The sequence below is a fragment of the Pholcus phalangioides genome, unplaced genomic scaffold, assembly GCF_987345545.1.
Source record: "Pholcus phalangioides strain wild (caught in Gottingen) unplaced genomic scaffold, Ppha-v1.0 ptg000003l_1, whole genome shotgun sequence".
Lineage (NCBI taxonomy): Eukaryota > Metazoa > Arthropoda > Arachnida > Araneae > Pholcidae > Pholcus > Pholcus phalangioides.
The window spans coordinates 1316110-1337216 of NW_028301596.1; the positions used below are offsets into that span (position 1 = coordinate 1316110).

Here is a 21107-nt window from a genome sequence, read left to right on the forward strand (position 1 = left end):
ATAACTTTTCATATTACTGTAATCGTTTTCATATTATTATTATTATTAATAAGTACTATTATTTTATTTTATATTATTATTACTTTCACTATTATTATTATTTTTATTATTACATTTTTTTCTTCAAAAACTACAATTTTTCTCTAGTATTATAATTTTTTTTACTTATTGTATATTTTCCACCGCAGATATGTGTATATACGTATGCTGATTGTACAATGACAAATGGCTCTATGCAGTTGGTGTATAGGGAGATGTTTCTGTCACAAAAAATTGAAAAAGAGAAAAACCACAAGTCTTATCAGACGTTGCATATTCATCTCAAAGATATGCATAAATAGTAAATTAGATAAAGTATTGCTTTACATAAATATTCTTCTACCTTTCATTTTTATTTCAAGGATGGAAAATAAATGGGAGAAGACACATTATGCATACACGAGAAAGAAACAGTAGCAAAATGAGACAACACACATTTGTTGTTCGATGCATTTAAATGCTACGTATTTATTCGTTCTCTTCAGTTGCGTTTTTTCGACGCGTGTGTGTCAAAGACGAGAACCTCCATCATTCGCCTTTAGACGTCATATACGTACATTTATTATTCAGATCTTTTTAGTTTTGCTGTTCTCGTATTTCGTCCTCTTTGTTTTTTTCCCCCCCTGGAAAGAAAAACATCAGACATTTCATCCAGACATTCGGAATGGAACGAGAAAAGAAACGCTAATGCATTTCCAATACTGTCTGAATGCATTTAAGCAGAAAAGATAAGCTGCATTCACACACATTTATATGAAAGACAGGAGAAGAGAGTTCTCACCCTCACCCTCCTCTTCTTGCGCATTCTTCAGTTGTTTGTATGTCCGGACGGTCTCTATGTGTGTCTGAGTGCAAAGATATCGTTTTTCTGTTTGCGTCTCAAATGACTGTCTCTTACACAAGGTTTCAGTCTGTATTTACATATATTAGTCAATGTTTGTTTTCGGAGAATCATCTCGTCTCGAGTCGAGCTCCACGATGACGTATGGATTTTTTTTTTACATGCGCATATATTTGAATGAATATCGAATGAGATTTGTGTTCGTGGATTCAGTCGATCTCAAGCGGAGGTTTTCTTATTCGATCACATTCACCTCATGCGACGTTGGAAATTATAATGAATAGCTTTATAAATGTAAGAATGAATACAAAGATGGTGGATGATTTTTAAGGTGTTTTGCTTCACATTGCTTTTTGCACTCGATTTCACTGAACTTTTATTGAAATTATTAATTCATAATTTTCTTTATAGATTGATTATTTGAAAAATACCAAGGTGGTTCATATGGTTAGTATGCAGTACGTATTCACGGCCGCTGTGGTGGTCGAGTGGCCATAGTGATGGACGGCATCGCGAGGACCCGCAGTGATGGTCGATTGAAGTTCGTTTCCTGCAGTTCCCGACTTCGAGGCACAAATACGAGCCGATTTCGCCATTAAAAAAGTTTCTCCTCGGCGAGAAACAGGCCTACAACGGTACGATTATTCGATCATTATAATTCGCACATAGTGAGAAAGTTTCGTGGCAGATGGCAGCACACTACACATAACACGCATTACACAGAAACAAACTTTACTTTGGGTTCACCACACGTACACGCATATTTCGACATGTACCAATTCGTTAGAAATTCCGCAGAGGAATAAGGAAGACGTGCTTGAGTGATTTAGTAGTAGTTGCACGTATTTACGGCCGATGTGCGGTCGGTGTGGGCATCGTGCTCATGAAGATCCATATTCGAACCCCTCGTTGGTGGCAGAGCTGTCATCGGCTAAAATACGTTCTCTGAGGACTATACAGTACAATATAACTGGACTAACCGGCCTAACGTGGTGGAAGGGTGGGCCGGATAACAGAAAAGCCGGATAGGCCGGATTTCTATAAATGCTCATTTCTTATCCCCACTATACCTACCATAAATAAACACCATTTTAACACCAAAAACCCCGCTCCCATTCATATTTTGTGACATCCTGGCACAGATCAATAGTTCATACATAAATGTATTTTATGCATAAATGTATGCGTAATGTAAATGTTTGCTACGTCTATCCTACTGTACGTTTTAAAAATTTATTACAGAAAAAGAAAACAAAAGTATAAATATTGTTACGAAAATTATGTAAATGGCTCTCATCGTTTTTATGAAATTTTTTGATAGTAAATAGTCATTATCGCATGTAAAAATTAAAATTATCGCATTCCTACGATGATCTGGTGACGTCATGGCACCAAGAGACTAGGTCAGATAGTTGCGAGCCCGATAGTCGAGATTGTGCTGTATCTGGTTATAGTGCCCATAGTATTATGTTACATGGTCCTGAGGCACTCTGCAGTTTTTCAACTGCGAGGCACGAATGGGAGTTAGTCACTCATTTGAAAAAGTCTCTCCGTAGAGAATCGGGGGGGGGGGCGCGGTAGCCCACGTCGATAAGATACTTGCCTGAAGTACCAAAGGATGTTTAGAGTTGTCGCGAGTTCTATACCTGGTTCGTCCTTGCCAGAAAACTTTCCTGACACAGGGGTACAACAGAAATGGCGACATGATCACAGAAAAAATTGCTACCGGAGGGAATCCCCCATCGAGGGGTCAGCGCACCAACTTCTCGATGAGTATAAAATTCAAGCCTGTCGTTCGGAATCGGCAATAAATTGTAGGTCCTGGTCTAATTAGCCCGCGTGTGCAGAAAATTACCGTGGTACAACAAAAATAATCAATTATCTCTCCGCAGAGAATAGGCAGATCTTCAACACGGTACTTATATGACATGGACATGGAAGAGAGATGGCGACACTAATATGACACGAAACAAGTAGAAGTTATGACAACATAAAAACTTTCGGGGTGTGTGTCCTATACAGGGTATGTCCTAATTTGGTGTTTATCCATCCTATCAACCATTCATTGTAGAGGTAAAGTTTGGGTTTAAAAAAATGCCCAAAATGTGTTCAGAAATCAACCTGAACCAGTTTTGAGAGTGATAATACAGTGTGTCCCCAAATGAAAAAAAAAATAATTTGAATTTTTAATACGGCCCCTTTGTCCTTTAACTTGGGATCATCCAGCGAGCTCAACATCATAGTCCAATGCGTTCGTTACATTTACAACCCGGATAAGGAAAGCTATTGTAACGTAAATGAATATTGCACGTAATATAAACAGAACACACCCTTTTTCTGAGTAGCTGAAGGATAAAATGAGATGATACAGTGTAATGATACTACAGTAGTAGCACTAGATTCGCCTCGTTATTTCCATCACGACTATTCCCTGTAGATACGACTTTACAGCATAATATTCTGATACTGCTACGTTGAAAAGTTATCTGAAAAGTTGTAAGTTAGTGGCGCACATTTAAATTTTCTGACAGATTCCCATACATATTAGCGAGATTTGTATAGTTCCTTTATACTGCTATTCCATTCGAGTAGTTCGAATATATTCGAAATATTATGTTGACGCTAATAACTTCATACGAGACCTTGGAGAGAGCTCCGCGTATATACAGACAATGCGTCGGTTCTAGCGTTGCTCCTGCAATACCAATTTGTATTCGGGGATATAAGCGCGAGAAACGCACACATACAGTCGAATTCTATGCGTTTCGAGTCGTAGATTAATTGAATTCCTCGTAGCGTTTTGACAGTTTTGCCAATGTTTGTAGTGATCTTAACATAAACTACGGCATCTCACGCACAAACTTATCTATTCCTCGATTAATAATACACTGGCCGGATAAGTTGAAATCATGATTAGGGGCTTGGAATTTATGACCTAAACATCTTGAAAAATTGCAAGCATTTAATGACCTAAAAACATAAAAATATGACCTTAAAATTAGAAGTTCCTCCATTATTTCGTCTCTTCTGTTTCAGTTATTTCTTCAAATGTTAAAAAATAAACAAAAAATTCACCCATTTTTGATTGAAATTTTCTCTCTAACTGATACCAAAAACATATACTAACCGATACCTAATATAAGCTATCTACACGTTTGCGTACGTATCTGGTGTTGTGCGTAAAGTTAGTGCTGCCATCCTTATTTCGAATTGTGAATGAAGTGTAATGCTTGCATATCTGTACAGTTGGTTGTACAGTTAAGCCGTAAGCGGGCGGGGGCGTATGGGGGCCCACGAACCCCCCCCAACCCATCAAAAATTAGGGGGGAAAATTAATATTTCGGTGAAAAAAATTTTAATATCGAAAGCAAATACCCTTTATATGTTACATTAACCAATTTTTGTTAATATAAATATCTTTTGGTCTTGGGAGGAAATTTCTTATGTCCACCTCCAAAGATCGGGGGGGGGGGGGGTAGGGGGTGAGTTATTTGAAGCATGCAAGAATTATCTAACGGCTATCTCAAATTGACGAGCGTTGTATGCTTTTTCTATACATACCAAACCACGCAGTGCCGCTGCCACTTTTTGGTCAGCACATCAAATAATCGAGTTGCTGTCAGGTATGTCTATGCTTGATTTTGGACAACCACGGACACTACCACAAGTAAAATTTAAGATAATAAAAAAAAAGATAATAATCATAGGAGAACCAATGGTAGAAAATGATAATAATTATTAATGCTGCTGCTGAAGTTTTTCGCCATGATGAAACAATCACTGTTTTCTTTGATTCCGTTCATACTTTAAGATGTTTTTTTGGCAAAGAATTTCTAAATTTGTTTAAAAGTTTTATTCATTTTTCCCCCCTTGCTAGAGAAAGAAAGAGCTCTCATTGCTCTTATTATTAAAAAAAAAAAAAATGCTCGAGAAACTTATTAGGTTTCCACAAAAGATTAGATTTCTTCCTCATTTTCGTCTTTTCTTGGATAAAAGAAAGTAGAAAAGCAACACAAAATTAAGCTATTTAGAAGTAAATTTTCTCTGTGGAGGCTAATGCTTTTGAGTCTGGTGAAATTATATTGAAAAAAAAGACTATGTAATTAGCGATTATGGGTAAGCTGATTTAAAACTAATTTACTATTTCCTTATTTTTTTGGAATTTGTTAAAAATGTGGTTAATTATTTTGTTTTCTCTCTTGATGAAAAAGTTGTGGTGTTTATGTTATGTGAGATGATTAGAATGAATTTTTTTTGGATTAAATATTTTCATTTTATTCATCTTATAGCGGGAAAAAATATTATGCAAGTTAACTTTTAGAATCTTCAAAATTTTAATCGAATTTGCTCTTTTTCGAGAAGAAAATTAAGATAAAATATTACGATGGTTTTTCACAACTGGCTGATGCGGAGATATATTTTGGAAAGAGAGAGAATTCAACTGCACCTGCGGGGAATCGAACCGACGTCTTTCACATTCCGGTTGAAAGCACTGACTACAAAGGCAAAGAATATCTCAATCTTTCCTTGGAGCTCGTGTGCTCGGAATGGGATCGGGCATGGACGGTCGGACCTAGTTCAAGCCAAAACAATTACAAACACATTATCCTTGGCGACTTATCCGAGGATATGATGAGAACAGGGGCGCTAGGGGCGCATCCGGGGGCGCACCTGTGTTCCGGAAGTGGTTTACCCCCTCCCCCACTGTTCTCGTCTCTCCCCTCCCTCCACCCCTTCGGCTGGCGACGGACTTCTTTTTTCGCGAGTGGGTGACGGACTTCCGGTATATAAATGTCTTCTTCTCCTCTATTTTTTTAGAGATGGAGAACGTTTACGATAATCCTCGTAGTGCAGCAAGCTATGGTGGTATAGAAGCGCTGTATAAAGCCTTGAAAGGGAAAGTTTCTCGTGAAAAAATAAAAGAATGGTTGGAAGGTGAGAAGTCGTATACTCTTCATAGGAAAAGAAATAACAAATTCGCTCGTAATCGGATAATAGTAGGGCGTATAGATCAGCAGTTTCAGGCGGACCTGGTTGATATGCGAAATTTAGCTCGGTATAATGATGATTATCGATATCTATTAACGTGTATAGACGTGTTATCGAAATACGCATGGGCCGTGCCGTTAAAAGATAAAACGGGAAAGAGTGTTGTTGAAGCGTTCCGAAATATATTTAATGAGAGACAGCCAATGGCTTTGCAAACTGATAAAGGCACGGAATTCAAGAACAGAATTTTTCAAAAATTTCTCAAAGAAAGAAAAGTCAAATTTTTTACCACTGAGAATGATACTATTAAAGCGGCTATAGCGGAAAGATTCAACAGAACACTGAAATCTAAGATGTGGAAGTATTTCGTGGCGAAAAACACCTACAGATATGTGGAGGTTCTTCCGGATCTGATGCACAGCTATAATAACACATACCATCGGAGCATAAAGATGTGCCCAGTGGATGTTAACAAAGAGAACGAGAAGCAGGTGTGGGGTAACCTGTATGGAAAACATGAAAAAAAAGTGAAACAGAAATTTCAAGTAGGCGATTACGTGCGTATTTCACGCTTTAAACACACCTTCGAAAAAGGTTACGAAACAAATTTTTCGTACGAAGTGTTCGTGGTGGATCAGTGCGTGGACAGAGTGATACCAGTGTATATATTGAAGGACCTGATGGGAGAAGAGATAAAAGGGACGTTTTACGCAGAAGAACTAGTGAAAGTCAAACTTGATGACACTTTTCCAGTGGAAAAGGTGCTGAGGAAAAGAAAAATGAAAAACGGTAAAACCGAATTTTATGTGAAATTTTTACACTACCCGAAAAAGTTCAATTCGTGGGTGGAGCTATAAATACCGGTCGCTTCAAGTGAACGTGATTATTTTAGCAAGATGTCTTCGTTTTACCTCACGTGTCCCAGCGATGCTTCTTTAAATTTCTTCCCGCAAAATACGTTATCCGAATTTACAGTGAAACTTCCCAACGCGTTGGAATTTGATTCTGATGTTGAAGTTGCCCTTACGGAACTTATATTCCCGCATTCTTTCCATAACATAACGGAGCAAACTAATTCATTCGAGTTTGATGTAGGAAACGGAGTGCTCAAAAAGGGTAAAATCCCATGCGGTTTTTACGATAGCACTTTGGATCTTATAAAAGCAATATCACATAATTTCCAAGACAAAATATCGGTTACATTCAACAAGACTACGAAAAAAGTGAAAGTGAATTTGAGGAAGGGATCCAGACTTATTCTTCACACCGGTATAGCCGAAAACTTGGGATTCGAGCCCGGTGAGATAAAGGGACCAATTGTGGAAGGTCCGTTCGCAGCTGATCCGAAACTGGATTTCCATCTTCTCTACGTATACTGTGACATAGTTGAACCTCAAATCGTTGGAAACGTATACGCGCCTCTGCTTCGTATAGTTAAAGTGCACGGCCAAGACGGTGAGATAGTGAACGCCACTTTCGAAAGAGGTCATTACATCCCGCTCGCTCGAAGGAGTTTTGACACCCTTCATATTTATATAAGGACGCACACGGGTCGTAAAGTTTCATTCAAACGTGGGAAGGTGATCGTGAAACTTCACTTCCGATTGAAACACTTGTGAATATGCCGTACAAAAAGTACTGTTGCTGCATTGACGACATAGCTGGTTATTATGTTAGTCAATCAGGTGGTGGCGGTAATTATCCATATTATCAAGGAGTGCCGCTGCAGCGTGGATCGGGAGGTTTCGGATCGATTTTCTCTGCCCTTTTTCGTTCGGCAATACCTCTACTGAAAAGTGGCGCGAAAGCGTTCGGGCGACAGGTCCTGCGTTCTGGAGTTGACATCGTTAAAGACGTGGCACATGGAAAAGACTTGAAATCTGCAGCAAAAGATAGAGCGAAAGAGGCGGGGCTTGTACTCACAGACAAAGCATCGTCTAAAATTAAAACCATGCTAGGTGGGAAACATAAAAGGAAGCGTCTGGTTAAGAAAACTATCATTCGTAAGAAAGCGAGGACAGCGTCAACACCTGATATATTCAACTGATGGCTTTCATTATGGAGAACTCCCCCGAATGTTTGAAAAGTGAAGTGGATTTGTTCACGTTGCCCCCAACGCAAACAGCAATAGAAGGTGGTGAATGGATAGAGTTTCTCCCTCTCTCCAGCATCAGAGATGGCAATGGACCCTTGGAATTCAACGTCAGTGGAAGCGGAGACGATTACATCGACTTGTCCTCCACGAACCTATACGTGAGGGTGAAGGTTTCTAAGGCGAACGGAGACGCTCTATCTGACAAAGACACCATTTCTACAGCGAATCTATTCCTACATTCCCTTTTTTCACAGGTTGACGTCTCGTTGAACGGGAGAAACATCACTAATTCTTCTCACACTTATCCCTATCGCGCGTACATAGAGACTTTACTGAACTATGGACATGATGCAAAGACCGGCCCCCTCGCTATGGAAGGGTATTACAAGGATACGGCCGGATTTATGACAGATCTACAAAACAATGAGGGTTTGAAGAAACGAGGTGAATGCATTGCAAATAGTCGATCATATGAAATGATGGGCAGACTTCACTGTTCACTTTTCTTTCAGGAAAGGCTGCTTCTCAACCTAGTGGATATGAAAGTTCGGCTGGTGCGTTCAAAGCCATCGTTCTGTCTAATCGCCGCAACTACCGATTACGACGTTTTAATCGAACACGCGAGTCTATTTGTTCGCAAAGTCAAAATCAATCCGGCTGTTGCAATCGGCCACGCGAAAGCCCTTGAAAAGACAACTGCCAAATATCCAGTCAACAGAGTGCTATGCAAAGTTTATTCAGTTGCACAAGGAAGCATGTCATTTGTTCAAGATAACGTTTTCCTCGGGACTATGCCGCGCAGAGTCATCATAGGCATTGTGGATAATGACGCTTTCAACGGAACTTACACCACCAACCCTTTTGAATTTAAACACCATGATCTGAATTTCATCGCAGTTTACTTGGACGGGCGACCGATGCCTCATAAACCCTTGGAACCAAACTTCCGGAACGGACACACTGTTAGGGCTTATAAAAACCTGTTCAGGGTTGACGAGGACCACGGAATTGATTTGACCCGAGAAGAATTCGAGAAGGGGTACTCATTATTCTGCTTTTCCCTGCTTCCTGATCAGAGTGATTGCGGACATCTGCAGTTGGTGAGACAAGGAAACCTCCGCGTCGAATTAAAATTCGATAAAGCGTTGCCGAAAACCATTTCTGTTATAATATACGGAGAATTTCAGAATCTCATAGAGATCACGAAATCGAGGAGCGTGTTGTGTGATTATTCCAGCTAATGGATACCAATCAGATACGTCGAGCCCTCCGAAAGAATCCAATCACAAGAGAAACATTTAGAGATGTTTATGCAAGCAACACCCTACCATCGCATATACGAAGTTATCCAACTGCTCTGGTTGTGAACACAGACACCAGCTTCGAGGGTGGAGAACACTGGTTAGCAATATATCTGCATGACGATGTTAATGCAGAGTTCTTCGACTCCTTTGGAAGAGCACCTACGGACTTTCAAAAAGGTGACATCGTCAACTTCCTGAAGCGATATCAACGAGTCCGCTACAATGATGTAGCGCTGCAGTCACCGGATACGGAAGTATGCGGGCAATACGTGATATACTATATATATTGTAAATGTTTGGGGGAGAGCATGCACGCCATTGTCTCGCGTTTTAATGTGAATAACGACAAGCGAGTGCATAATTTTGTGAAAAAGAAATTTTTCGTCTAATAAAAAGAAATTGCATTGTGAAAGTTTTGTCATTATTCAGCATGCAACCGTTAACGTTGCATCACCCATTCACAGCTGTGTGTGCAGGGGCGAGTGGAAGCGGGAAAACTTTCTTTTTAAAAGAATTATTGGAGCATAGGGAAAGACTCATGAAACCAATTCCAAAGAGGGTGATATGGTTTTACAGCGAATCTCAACCAATCCACGACGAAATAAAAAATGTCGAATTCAAAGAAGATTGCGATTTCGATAACGTTTCTGACGCGCTACTTATTTTTGATGATTTTATGTCAGAGCTCTCGGGTGATCAGAAAATTATTAAACTTTTCACCAAATACAGCCATCACAGAAATTTATCAGTCATTTTCATAACCCAAAACTTTTTTCACAGGGGGCTGCGAGAGATAACGCTGAACGCGCACTACATTTTCTTGTTCAAAAACAGGCGGGATTTGAATCAGGTTACTCATTTGGGGAGGCAACTGTATCCCACAAAGCTGAAATTCTTTCAACAAGTATATGAAGACGCGACGAAAGATTGCTATTCGTATCTCTTGATCGATTTACGTCAAGAAACGGATGAGAAAATGCGCCTGCGCACTAACGTGCTACCCACGCAAACCCAGTACGTTTATCTACCGCGAAGATGAAATCAAGCACCATTCCAACCATGACTGCAGTAATAGAGGTCGAAGGTTTTCAGCTCTCAAGCGGAACTTTCATAATTAAAGAGCTAGCATACTGCTGTCTACACACGGGTGAAACGTTTCGTGGGTCTTATAGACCCCCGTGTAAATTCGACGACCTGGCCGACAAGGACCAACGTCAGATTCGATGGGTCACAAATAACATACATCACATTCCATGGAATAATGGGCAATACTCATTCGAGATGGTGGAGATTGTGATGGAGAAATTGAGAAAAAAATTCACAGTGCTGTATACGAAAGGTTTAGAGAAAAACCGTATGCTGGAGCAGCAATATGGTTTACACGCTTTCAATTTGGATTGTGTCTTATGCCCCAACATCATGGAGTTACCCGAAATCGAAGTTGACTGTAATTTACATCACTCGAAACACTGTGCGTTAGCCAAAGCGGTTGCGTACGCTGAATGGTTAAAAGAATGACCTCTCGAACTCTCGTGTTATTCAACGTTATGACGGTGCGGAAGCAACATATGCTACGTCTCCTGTGCGCTTGCCCACAGAATCAACGAAAAAAACTTTTGAAAAAACTACCGAATAGCGGGATAAAAACAGTTTGTGAATGCGCTTTGAATCTGCTTAAGGGGAATATTCCCGTAACAAGCGCTCAGAAAACAAAGTTACGAAAGCACAAGCTGGTTATTCGCAGATTAGCAGACCGGAAGCTCCCGCTGTATAAAAAGAAAAAAATCATAGTACAAAAAGGAGGTTTCCTGAACGTGCTGCTGCCGCTTGCATTGAGTGCGATAACTTCGCTAATCTCTAAATGAATATGGAATTCACAAAGAAGATGATTCTTTTACCCGAGGAACGCGTCAATCGTCACATAATCCCAGAACGTTATCTCTCTGAGATGGACATGGAGATGCAGAAAATATTGAAAAGCAGACAACCTGATTACATTAAAATAAAATTGTATCAGCAAGTGTTGAACAAGCGGATATCAGCTAATGAAAACAATCTACCTCAAATTGAAGAAAAGGAGGATGAGAACAAAGAAGAGCCCAAGCCGGTGACGAATCCCCCAAAAACCGAAGAGAAGAAAATACCTAAGACAATGATGGAAAAGAAACCGGATCTCGAAGATGTGATTCTTCTTGGAACTCCAAAATCCAACAGACCGGCGGTAGAAAAAATACTTTCTTACATGAAGTTACATCCGCGAATCGTGAGATGGACACCAGAGGGAGAATTGGTATATAAAGGACGGAAAATTGTAAATTCTAACATAATCGACCTTATGTCCAGTGTCGTCAGCTCGGGAAAGAAGAAAGTTTTTCCAGCCCAGAAAGAATTTTTGAATGCACTAAGTGATATCAACCTTCCTTCCACGTACATAAAAAATAAGGTTTATCAAAAGAAATGGATCGTGCTGTAACAACACGAAAGAGACACTTCAGCGTTGATGAGACAGGAAAAGCCTTAATATCGGTCATCATTGTGCTCATAATTATTATACTAAATTTATCCAGCCTGACATTGCTCGCGTACGACGAGAGAGGTAAAGAGTTTCAATTTGGAGGAAACTGTTCACGTTCCAAATCTCTTGGCGATGGCGTGTTTTTCACGAAATGCAATACGGTTTATGATATTCGAGTTTTTGCAAATAATACACCAACGATTAAAGGAATCAATTTAAATTCTAAGCAGATGTACAAATTAATTGAACATGCAATTGATATTTTAATCTAAAGAAATAAAAAAAAATTTATTTCAAAATAACTTGTTGTTTGCTACATTACTGTGCGTATTTTACTCCTTTATTTTATGATTATTAATTATCTTAAGGGGGGGGGGTAGTTAAGTGACCCCGTAAAAGTAACGCAGTGTTAGCATGTTTGAAACAATGTATATATGCATTTTAAATTTGTTTCCTTTATTAACTGAATCGTCCAGGAATTTAGCGAGATACCCTTTAAATATATATTACCGGTTTTAGATTTGCAATTGATTATAGTTCCATGTTTTCTACGGTTTTGGAGAATTTTTCATATATTCGGTTATTTATATTATATTGATTATTTGCTAAACATCTGACAAGTTAAAAAAATAATAATAATAAATAAATAAATAAATAAAATAGAAAATCTAAGTATGGCTTCTACTAGATCCCACCGTTCACTTTTCATGGTTTGGTTTATAGCATCACTGTAGCTTATTTTCGGGAAATTATGATAATACAGGAATCCATGATAATAATAACTCCACGTTAGGCTTTGGTATAATGGTATTTATTTTAAATTGGTCCGCTATAAAATTAGTTTTACCAGGCTTCCCGCCAACGTAATAGGTAAATAAGAGTTGTTTGTTAAGTCATTCTTATGAAGTAATCATTCTTCGGAGGTGATGCCATACCGAAGTTAGTATACGATAAGATGAGGCATTTTCCCGATAATTAAAAGGGGGTATCCTTTCTATTTTCTTTCAGGGTTATACATGTGAGATTTGCGGGAAGGTTTTTTCGAAGAAATTTGATTTGAATCGGCATTCCACAACGCATACACATGAAAGACCTTATGAATGCATGAAATGTGGGGCTCGTTTCACAAGGCGTGATAAAAGAGTCTCTCATGAAAGAAGATGCAATCAGCGCGGGGAGGGGTCGACTCATCCGACCATTGTCAATGACCCGCAAATGGCAGCGAAGGACTCAGTTGTCAATCAACACGGGGAAGGATCAACTCATCCTGGAGCGATCGCTCATTCTGATGCTCGACCGCCAGCTGTCAATCAACCGACTGCAGATTCACCAATCAATCAACGTGGGGCGGGGTCTCCTGAAGCAATTGATCAACCTGATGCTCGACCGCCGGCCGTCAATCAGCCTGCTGCAGATCCACCTCCGCCAATCAACCAGCCTGCCGACGTCGCACAGCATGCCTTGAATGCCTTTACAATCACAGTCATCCGCCCATCCGAGAGAAATGAGGGTGATTTGATGTTTTTTTTAAATGACGTGCGAGAACAACTTCAGCGCATTTTACTACATGAAACCCAAGTGAGAGGGGGGGGGGGGTTAAATGGTACATTGCCGTTAACGTTCTTTTCTCTAGGACCAACGAATCGGGGGAAACTCAATTTATCCAACCATTTTTCCGCTCCAGATGTGAAACGGCACTTTCTGCACAAGATTTAGATGATTGCATCGATGCACAGTACGAGAAAATCTTGTCGTCGTGTGAAGATTTCACAAGTCTGGGGAGTGGATGGGAATTTGAGAAGGTGTTGAAGATGGATGTGAACATTGCCACGTATGAGCCACTAGCGGCTGCATCATACATCCCCCTTCCCCCATCCATTGCATGCAAGATGGGCGTGATTAACGTACAGAACACTGACGACAAATGTTTTCTCTGGAGTGTGCTGGCTGCGCTTCACCCGCAAGCGAAAAACGCACATCGCGTTACAAAATACGCACAATTCGAGCGGGAGCTACACATGCATGGGATATCATATCCTGTTAAATTATCACAAATATCCCGGTTTGAACAGCAGAACAATATATCCATCAACGTGTATGGCATCGATGATGGCCATGTCGTCCCAATGAGGGTGACGAAAAATACCCGGTGCTCCAAACATGTGGATTTGCTATTTTTAACTAATGGGACTGCATGTCATTATGCGTGGATAAAGAGTATGACTCGTCTGTTGTGCTCACTCACCAAACATAACGGCCGAGCCTTTTATTGCCCATACTGTTTACACAGATACAGTAGTGAGCGTTTACTAACCGAGCACAAGGTTTTTTGTGAACCGCATGGGCCACAACGCATGGTGATGCCAGCAGAAAATGAGAAGTGGCTCCGGTTCACGCAACGTCAGTTTCAGCTGCGTGTGCCTTTCGTGGTGTATGCCGACTTCGAGTCGGTGTTGATGAAAATTGATGGCTGCGCATCCGACCCGGCATGTTCTTCCAGCACCGACATGCAACATCACGTCCCCAGTGGTTTCAGCTACGTGGTCGTTGGACCAGATGGGTCTCTTCATAAATCCCCGGTGGTGTATAGGGGCAAAAACTGTGTTCCGGTGTTTATGGATATGCTCATGAAAGAAGACGAGGAGATACAGAAGTTGTTGGGCACCATAAAGCCATTGAAGATGTCACCCGGTGATGAACTGAAGTTTGAGCAGACGTCCGTCTGTGAAGCTTGCGGTAAACTTCTTGGTGTCGATAAGGTGCGTCACCACGATCACCTATCGGGAAAGTTCATTGCCGCAATTCACAATGCCTGTAATCTGCAGTTGAAGTATTCAAACCATGTACCGGTGATTATGCACAATCTGCGCGGCTATGATAGCCATTTAATTATGCAAGCCGCCGAATCGTTCAAGGATAGAAATATTTCAGTGATTCCAAACAATATGGAGAAATACATATCATTTTCCATTGGTAATCTCCGGTTCCTAGACTCTCTACAATTCTTGCCAACATCTCTGGAGAAATTGACGGCGAACCTATCCCGGTGTGAGTTTGGACTCATGGACGATGTTTTCCCGGTGAGAAATGTCGACCTACTTGTTCGAAAGGGGGTCTACCCATATGAATATATCAACACCTTCGCCCGGTTCGATGAAACAGCCTTGCCACCCCGCAAAGAATTTTCCAGTGTATTGACCGGTGAAGAGCTCAGCGTAGAGGACTACACTCATGCTCAGCTCGTGTGGGAAACTTTTAACATAAAAGATTTAGGGGAGTACCACGACCTATATGTGAAGTGCGATACCATATTACTCGCCGATGTGTTCGAAAACTTCAGAGATCTGAGTTTACGATACTATAAAATTGACCCCGCCCACGTGTATACATCCCCAGGATTAGCATGGCTCGCATCGCTGAGGATGACCGGTGTGAATTTGGAGCTCTTGACGGATTACGATATGTACCTGATGTTTGAGGAAGGTATCAGAGGTGGCGTTTCAACCGTCACGCACCGTGTTGCAGAGGCCAACAGCCGCTATTCCTCCAACTACGATCCCGGTGAACCAACTCGTGAAATTGTTTACTGGGATGCGAACAATTTGTATGGATACGCGATGTGCCAGTATCTACCAGTGTCAGGATTCCGGTGGCTCTCCAAAGATGAAATTGATGGAATCAACTTTCGAAATATCCCCGGTGATTCACCGAAAGGTTATGTATTGGAGGTGGATTTGTTGTACCCCAGTGAATTGCATGACCATCATTCTGAGTATCCTCTCGCACCCGAAAATATCGAGATAACGCCAGAAATGTTTTCACCGCACATGTGGAGTGCATGGAGAAAAATGAACCCTGTGACTAAACCGGTGAAATCAAAGAAACTTGTCCCCAATCTCTACGATAAACAAAATTATATCATTCACTACAGAAACCTTCAACAATATCTGGATCTGGGCATGAAGCTAACCAACATCAAACGAGTGATTGAGTTCGATCAAAGTCCATGGCTCGAACCGTACATAATGTTCAACACCCGGTGCCGTCAAGCAGCGAGAAATGATTTCGAAAAATCATTTTTTAAATTAATGAACAACTCTGTTTTTGGCAAAACCATGGAGAACATGCGGAAACATGTGAACGTAAAGATTGTGAACAGCGAGAAAAAGGCTAAGAAACTCATCGCCTCACCAGCTTTCGAAGCCTTCAGAATATTCAATCCAGATCTTGTTGCCGTAAAGATGAAGAAGATGACCCTGAAACTGGTACGTCCGATGTACGTGGGCTTTACGATACTAGATAACAGTAAGATCCTGATGTATCACTTTCATTACCGGTGGGTGAAGGAACGTTTCGGTACCAAAGCCAAGCTATTGTTCACCGACACTGATTCGTTGGCATATCTGATCGAAACCGATGATCTGAATCGTCATATCCTCCAGAATATGGACGAGTTTGACACTTCAAATTTCCCGGTGAACCACCCCCTGTACAGCGTACAGAACAAAGCCGTCCTGGGTAAAATGAAAGACGAATCCCCAAATGCCCCGATACTTTCATTTGTGGGTCTAAGATCGAAAATGTATAGTATGCTGACAACGGAAGAAGAGAAAAGAACTGCAAAGGGGGTGTGCAGAGCCGTCAATAAAAAACAGCTGCGGCATCATATGTATCGGTCTTCCATAGATGACCTCGTGAGGTATCGGCATGACATGGTAAAAATTTCGCACCGAAACCATCAGCTTTTCACCACATCCACGAGAAAAATTAGTCTTTGCCCTTTGGACAATAAGAGATATATCCTCGATGACGGTATCTCCACGTTGGCATATGGACATTGGCGAATCAACGACTCTCCCCCTCTCACTTAACCCCCGGTGTTTTTTTTTTTTTTTTTACGAAGCAGGTAGAAGACCCATATACCAGTGATGATTACCAGTGAATTCCCGGTGCGGTGGTTTTATGGAGGGGACCCATTTTCCACCTTTAAAAAAAAAAAAAAATGGGATGATCTGAAGAGGCTGCGTCCGGACTGTATTCCATCCATCTTTTAATGCCGATGGTTGGGGTCTGTCCACGCTCAGGTCGGTAGCAGACGTGGCGGTCTGGCTAATCGCCTCATGTCCTTTTCAGGGCAAAACACGGTAGGTTCAAAAAAAGAATAAAACTTTTTATTTTTCCACATAACTCAATATTTTATTTATATATATTTTAATAAACATACCTTCTCTTTCAGACAATTTTCTTAACGGGGGGGGAAACGGAAGTTCGTCACCCACTCGCGAAAAAAGAAGTCCGTCGCCAGCCGAAGGGGTGGAGGGAGGGGAGAGACGAGAACAGTGGGTTAGGGGGTAAACCACTTCCGGAACACAGGTGCGCCCCCGGATGCGCCCCTGGCGCCCCTGTTCTCATTCTCTCAATTCTATACTACTGATGTCACTCTCCGCTATCCATACGAAAGCTTTTAACAGCTGGCTGGCAGTGGGCTCGATTCCCCGCAGGGGCAGTTGAATTTTCTCTCTTTTCAAAATGTATCTTCGCATCAGCCAGCTGTTGAAAAACCTTTGTATGGATAGCGGAGAGTGACATCATCATCGGATAAGTCGCCATCTGCTGGCAGTGTCAGCAACTGAGAGCTTTGGCTTGAGTTAGGTCCGACCTTCATATAAGGTAACGTTCAGTGCACACGAGCTCCAAGGAAAGATTGAGATATTCTTTGAATCTGTAATCAGTGTGTTCACCCGGAATGTGAAAGACGTGGGTTCGATTCCCCGCAGGGGCAGTTGAATTTTCTCCCTTTCCAATGAAGTGACACCATCCTTGGATAAAATATTAGTTGAAAACTAGCGTATTATAATTTTTTTTAAATTAGTTTTGGCTTATGTTTTGGTTTCTTTTATGTAATTTCTGCCCATTAAAGTGGCCCACAGTCACATTATCCTTGGTGATGTTGACTTAATCCGAATAGTTATGCAGTTGAATCCCGTTTTAACGAATACCGTAATTGTGAAAAAAAATCTCGTTTTAACGAGTACTTTTCTAAACCCCCAGATAACTTTACATTGGAACAATGCAAAAAGCGGGAATTCCTTTATAACGAAATTTCGTTGTCACGAAGTGATTTCTCCGGTCTCTTGGGGTTCGTTATAACGGGATTCGACTGTGTTGAAATCCAACTAGAATTTTGGTTTAGAATAAATTTGAACACATATCTAATAAATATATATATATATGTATATATGAATTGACATCATCATCATCGTGCCCCCCCCACTGACTTCCACGTCAATCTCCGCCTATGTCTGTCGGGCTACAATGATTCTTGGGCTTCAGCAACAGCTTCCGGAATGTTTACTTTAGTTACCATGGTCCCCTAACAATGGGTCTCAAACATGTTTACTCATTAACAATGGTTTGTCACCTCTCGAATGCTCTGAATATACTGGGAAAACCGGGTTTTACCAGTTAAACTATATGAAAATAGAAGATTAGACGAGCTCCAGGCACTTGTAGGAGCGAAAAACGTTTAAGTTAGCGTTTTTCGGATTTCCGGATTTCCTTTTTCGTACTATTTTCAGATGAGTTTAATTTACAAAATCTTATCCCCATACCCAAGAAAACACGTTATTTCAGTTTGTGTTCTCGCCATTTTCGTTTTAGAAATGTAAAATCAAATATTTATTTAACTGTAGAAAGATTTCACATAAATGTTTTATGGTATTTTAATGGTTATTTTCTCCGTTGGGGGGAAAACACATCCGGGAAATAAAACAGTTGTATTTAGGTCTATATTAAAAAGATGTAAACATTGCCTTCTGTATAATATATTTCTGTTATATTTTTTAACATCTGGCAGCATATCATATATTTTCATTTACTCCCTGTATAATGCGATTCCAGGAAACGCTCCATTCATTTATTCCTCCAAGAACTGATCTAATAAATGCATAAAAGTACTCGGAACGCTTTATCATCTGTTTCTTTTTGCCTTCAACTCAGGAACAAACAGCGAGAATAAAGAGGAAGAGATAGGTTTTTGGCCTGGAGCTGCTCCAAGACCCACACGGGGCTTTGCAATCTCATTAAGACGCCTGGAAGGAGGAGATACTAAAAAACGCTTGCTATCTTCTTATTCTTGTATAAATAGCGTGCATAACCAAGAAATGATAAGAATAATAGCCGAATGAGAAAAAATTTATTAAAATGTTGGATAAATTGCTGCGCTTTGGAGTGATATTTGTTTTTAATGCGATTTTATTAGTGAATGCCGTAATAAAAATTCAATTATTCTTAGTTGATGATTACTTGTGGGATCTATAATAACGCCAAATAGTAGGGCTATACTTTACACGGGGTAGCACAATCTCCGACTTGGCCAAAGGTGAACACCAAAGGGCTCACTAAAGCTACAAAGCCATACATTCACGAATTTTGAAAATGTTGTGAATTTTTAATATTTGAAAGTTTCGTCACCTTTTAAATTTGTAAATTTTCTTTACAATGTGTTTTACTGTCGTGCATGTAATACGTGAAATATATATTCATAATAAATCACCCGACAGGCTCTTCATCCGGGCAATAGTTAACAATTACCGATAGAGCCTGGGCGGTGCACGGTTCGAAATGGAAATGGTTAAGTTGTGGCAGTCGTAGAGAAAGGTACGTCGGAGAAAACATTCTCCCTTTTTCACTCAAAAGCCCTGTTTAGATTGAAAATGAAAAACCCAGTTTCTTTCACTCTCAATAGGAAAATATATCGCAAAGAATCATGGGAAATTATTGTTATTTTGCCTTATGAGAGGAAGAAAAGTCACCAAGAAGGGGTTATATTCGCCAAACCACCCCCACTCCACAGCCATATAATAAAGAGTGTTTCATGACGCCCCGGAGCATTACCTCCTAGAGAGGTTAAAGCTCATACATAATATAAACATTAAAAAATGTCACACGCTCATACCTGTAACACTAAAACAACACTACAAAGATAGATCTCACTTAATACAGCAAAATAAACAACCAAAATATAAGAAAAAAAGTCTGTCAATTTTAGCACGTTTTTTGTACTGATGTCGTCGGCTAAAAATGTGTTTGGGCAGTGTCGTCACGCAGTAGCTCCGAGATCACGCCCACTGAGCCAAGGTGGCAAGCGTGACTTCAAGGTGACAAACCAGCCCTGCTTCACTCACACCCTAATCTTTCACGTGCAAATGGAGTTTATACAAATACAAATACAACGCCACAACAGACAAATTGCCCAACGAGGTGGCTGACTTAAGAACATCATGAATCCCCGAGCCATGTTTTGGAGGCCCTACCTACTACGCGGGAATGTGCGTGTACGTGTAGTGAAACCTGACGTGAAGTTTTTTGTTTCTCTGTAATGCTTGTTATGTGTAGTGCTGCCATCTGCCACCAGTTTTCCTAACTATGAGTGAAGTGTTATGATTGAATGATTTATCGTTGTAGGACTGTTGCTCTCTGTGGCGAGACTTTTTAACGGGGAGATCGGCTCGCATTTGCGCCTTGAAGTTGGGAACCACAGAAAACCAACTTCAGCCGACCACCACTGTGGGGTTCGAACCCGGATCCTCGCATCGCGAGTCCGCCACTATAACCACTCGACCACCACAGCGGCTATAAGTACGTTAGGGTAGGAAGGGGGTTCTCTGTAACTCCCGAGTTCCTTCAGGTCTATTATCTCCTCTTTCCTAGGCATCGGTGACTCAAATTGCATGTTAACACGCGCTAAATGAAAAAGTCATTTACGACCGCAAGTTCCATAACAACAAAAAAAATTGTTCGTCTTGACGCGTACTGTCACCAGTCTTATTTCTGTGGAAGAGTTTCTTTGACACCCTGTATAAAAGTGGAAAAAAAAAATGATTCCTATAGAAACTTATTGAAAAAAGTCATGGAAACTGGAAAAAAACGTGAATCCATAAATTACTCAGTCATTTTTCCCCTGAAAGTTTCTCTCTGTTTTTTAAATACTATTCTATATCACAGCTCTGTAAAAATCGAGATACTTAACAGGTGTGCGATAAAACTCATTAATTATTCTGATGGAAGAGCTCAGTACTTTTTTTTTCCTACGCAACACCCTTTTTTTTGAGATTCTCGAGCCATTTCCCAGATGGCCATATCTATCCTAATTAAACGAGATGGCAATCTGTAGGTTTTTTTTTCATCCCTCTCTCTTGTATCAATATCCACTAATACTGACAAAGGAGGAACAAAGAAAAAAATGCGAAGCTGTTGTAAGTTGGTAGAAGAAACGCCTTTTGATCCGTAATCTTTATGTCTCGCTTTTTTTGACATTAATCC

General features: G+C 40.5%; 2 protein-coding genes across 2 annotated transcripts; both read left to right on the forward strand.

Annotated features, from left to right (window-relative positions):
* The first annotated feature begins 6222 nt into the window (after window positions 1-6222).
* LOC149087875 (uncharacterized) lies at window positions 6223-6726 on the forward strand. Its single transcript, XM_089247035.1, has one exon. The coding sequence runs from the start codon at window positions 6223-6225 to the stop codon at window positions 6724-6726; it is 504 nt and encodes a 167-aa protein (XP_089103161.1).
* A 1189-nt stretch (window positions 6727-7915) lies between these two features.
* Window positions 7916-9205, forward strand: LOC149087876 (uncharacterized protein F54H12.2-like). Its single transcript, XM_089247182.1, has one exon. It carries the CDS (start codon window positions 7916-7918, stop codon window positions 9203-9205), a length of 1290 nt encoding a protein of 429 aa, XP_089103308.1.
* Window positions 9206-21107: the final 11902 nt, after the last annotated feature.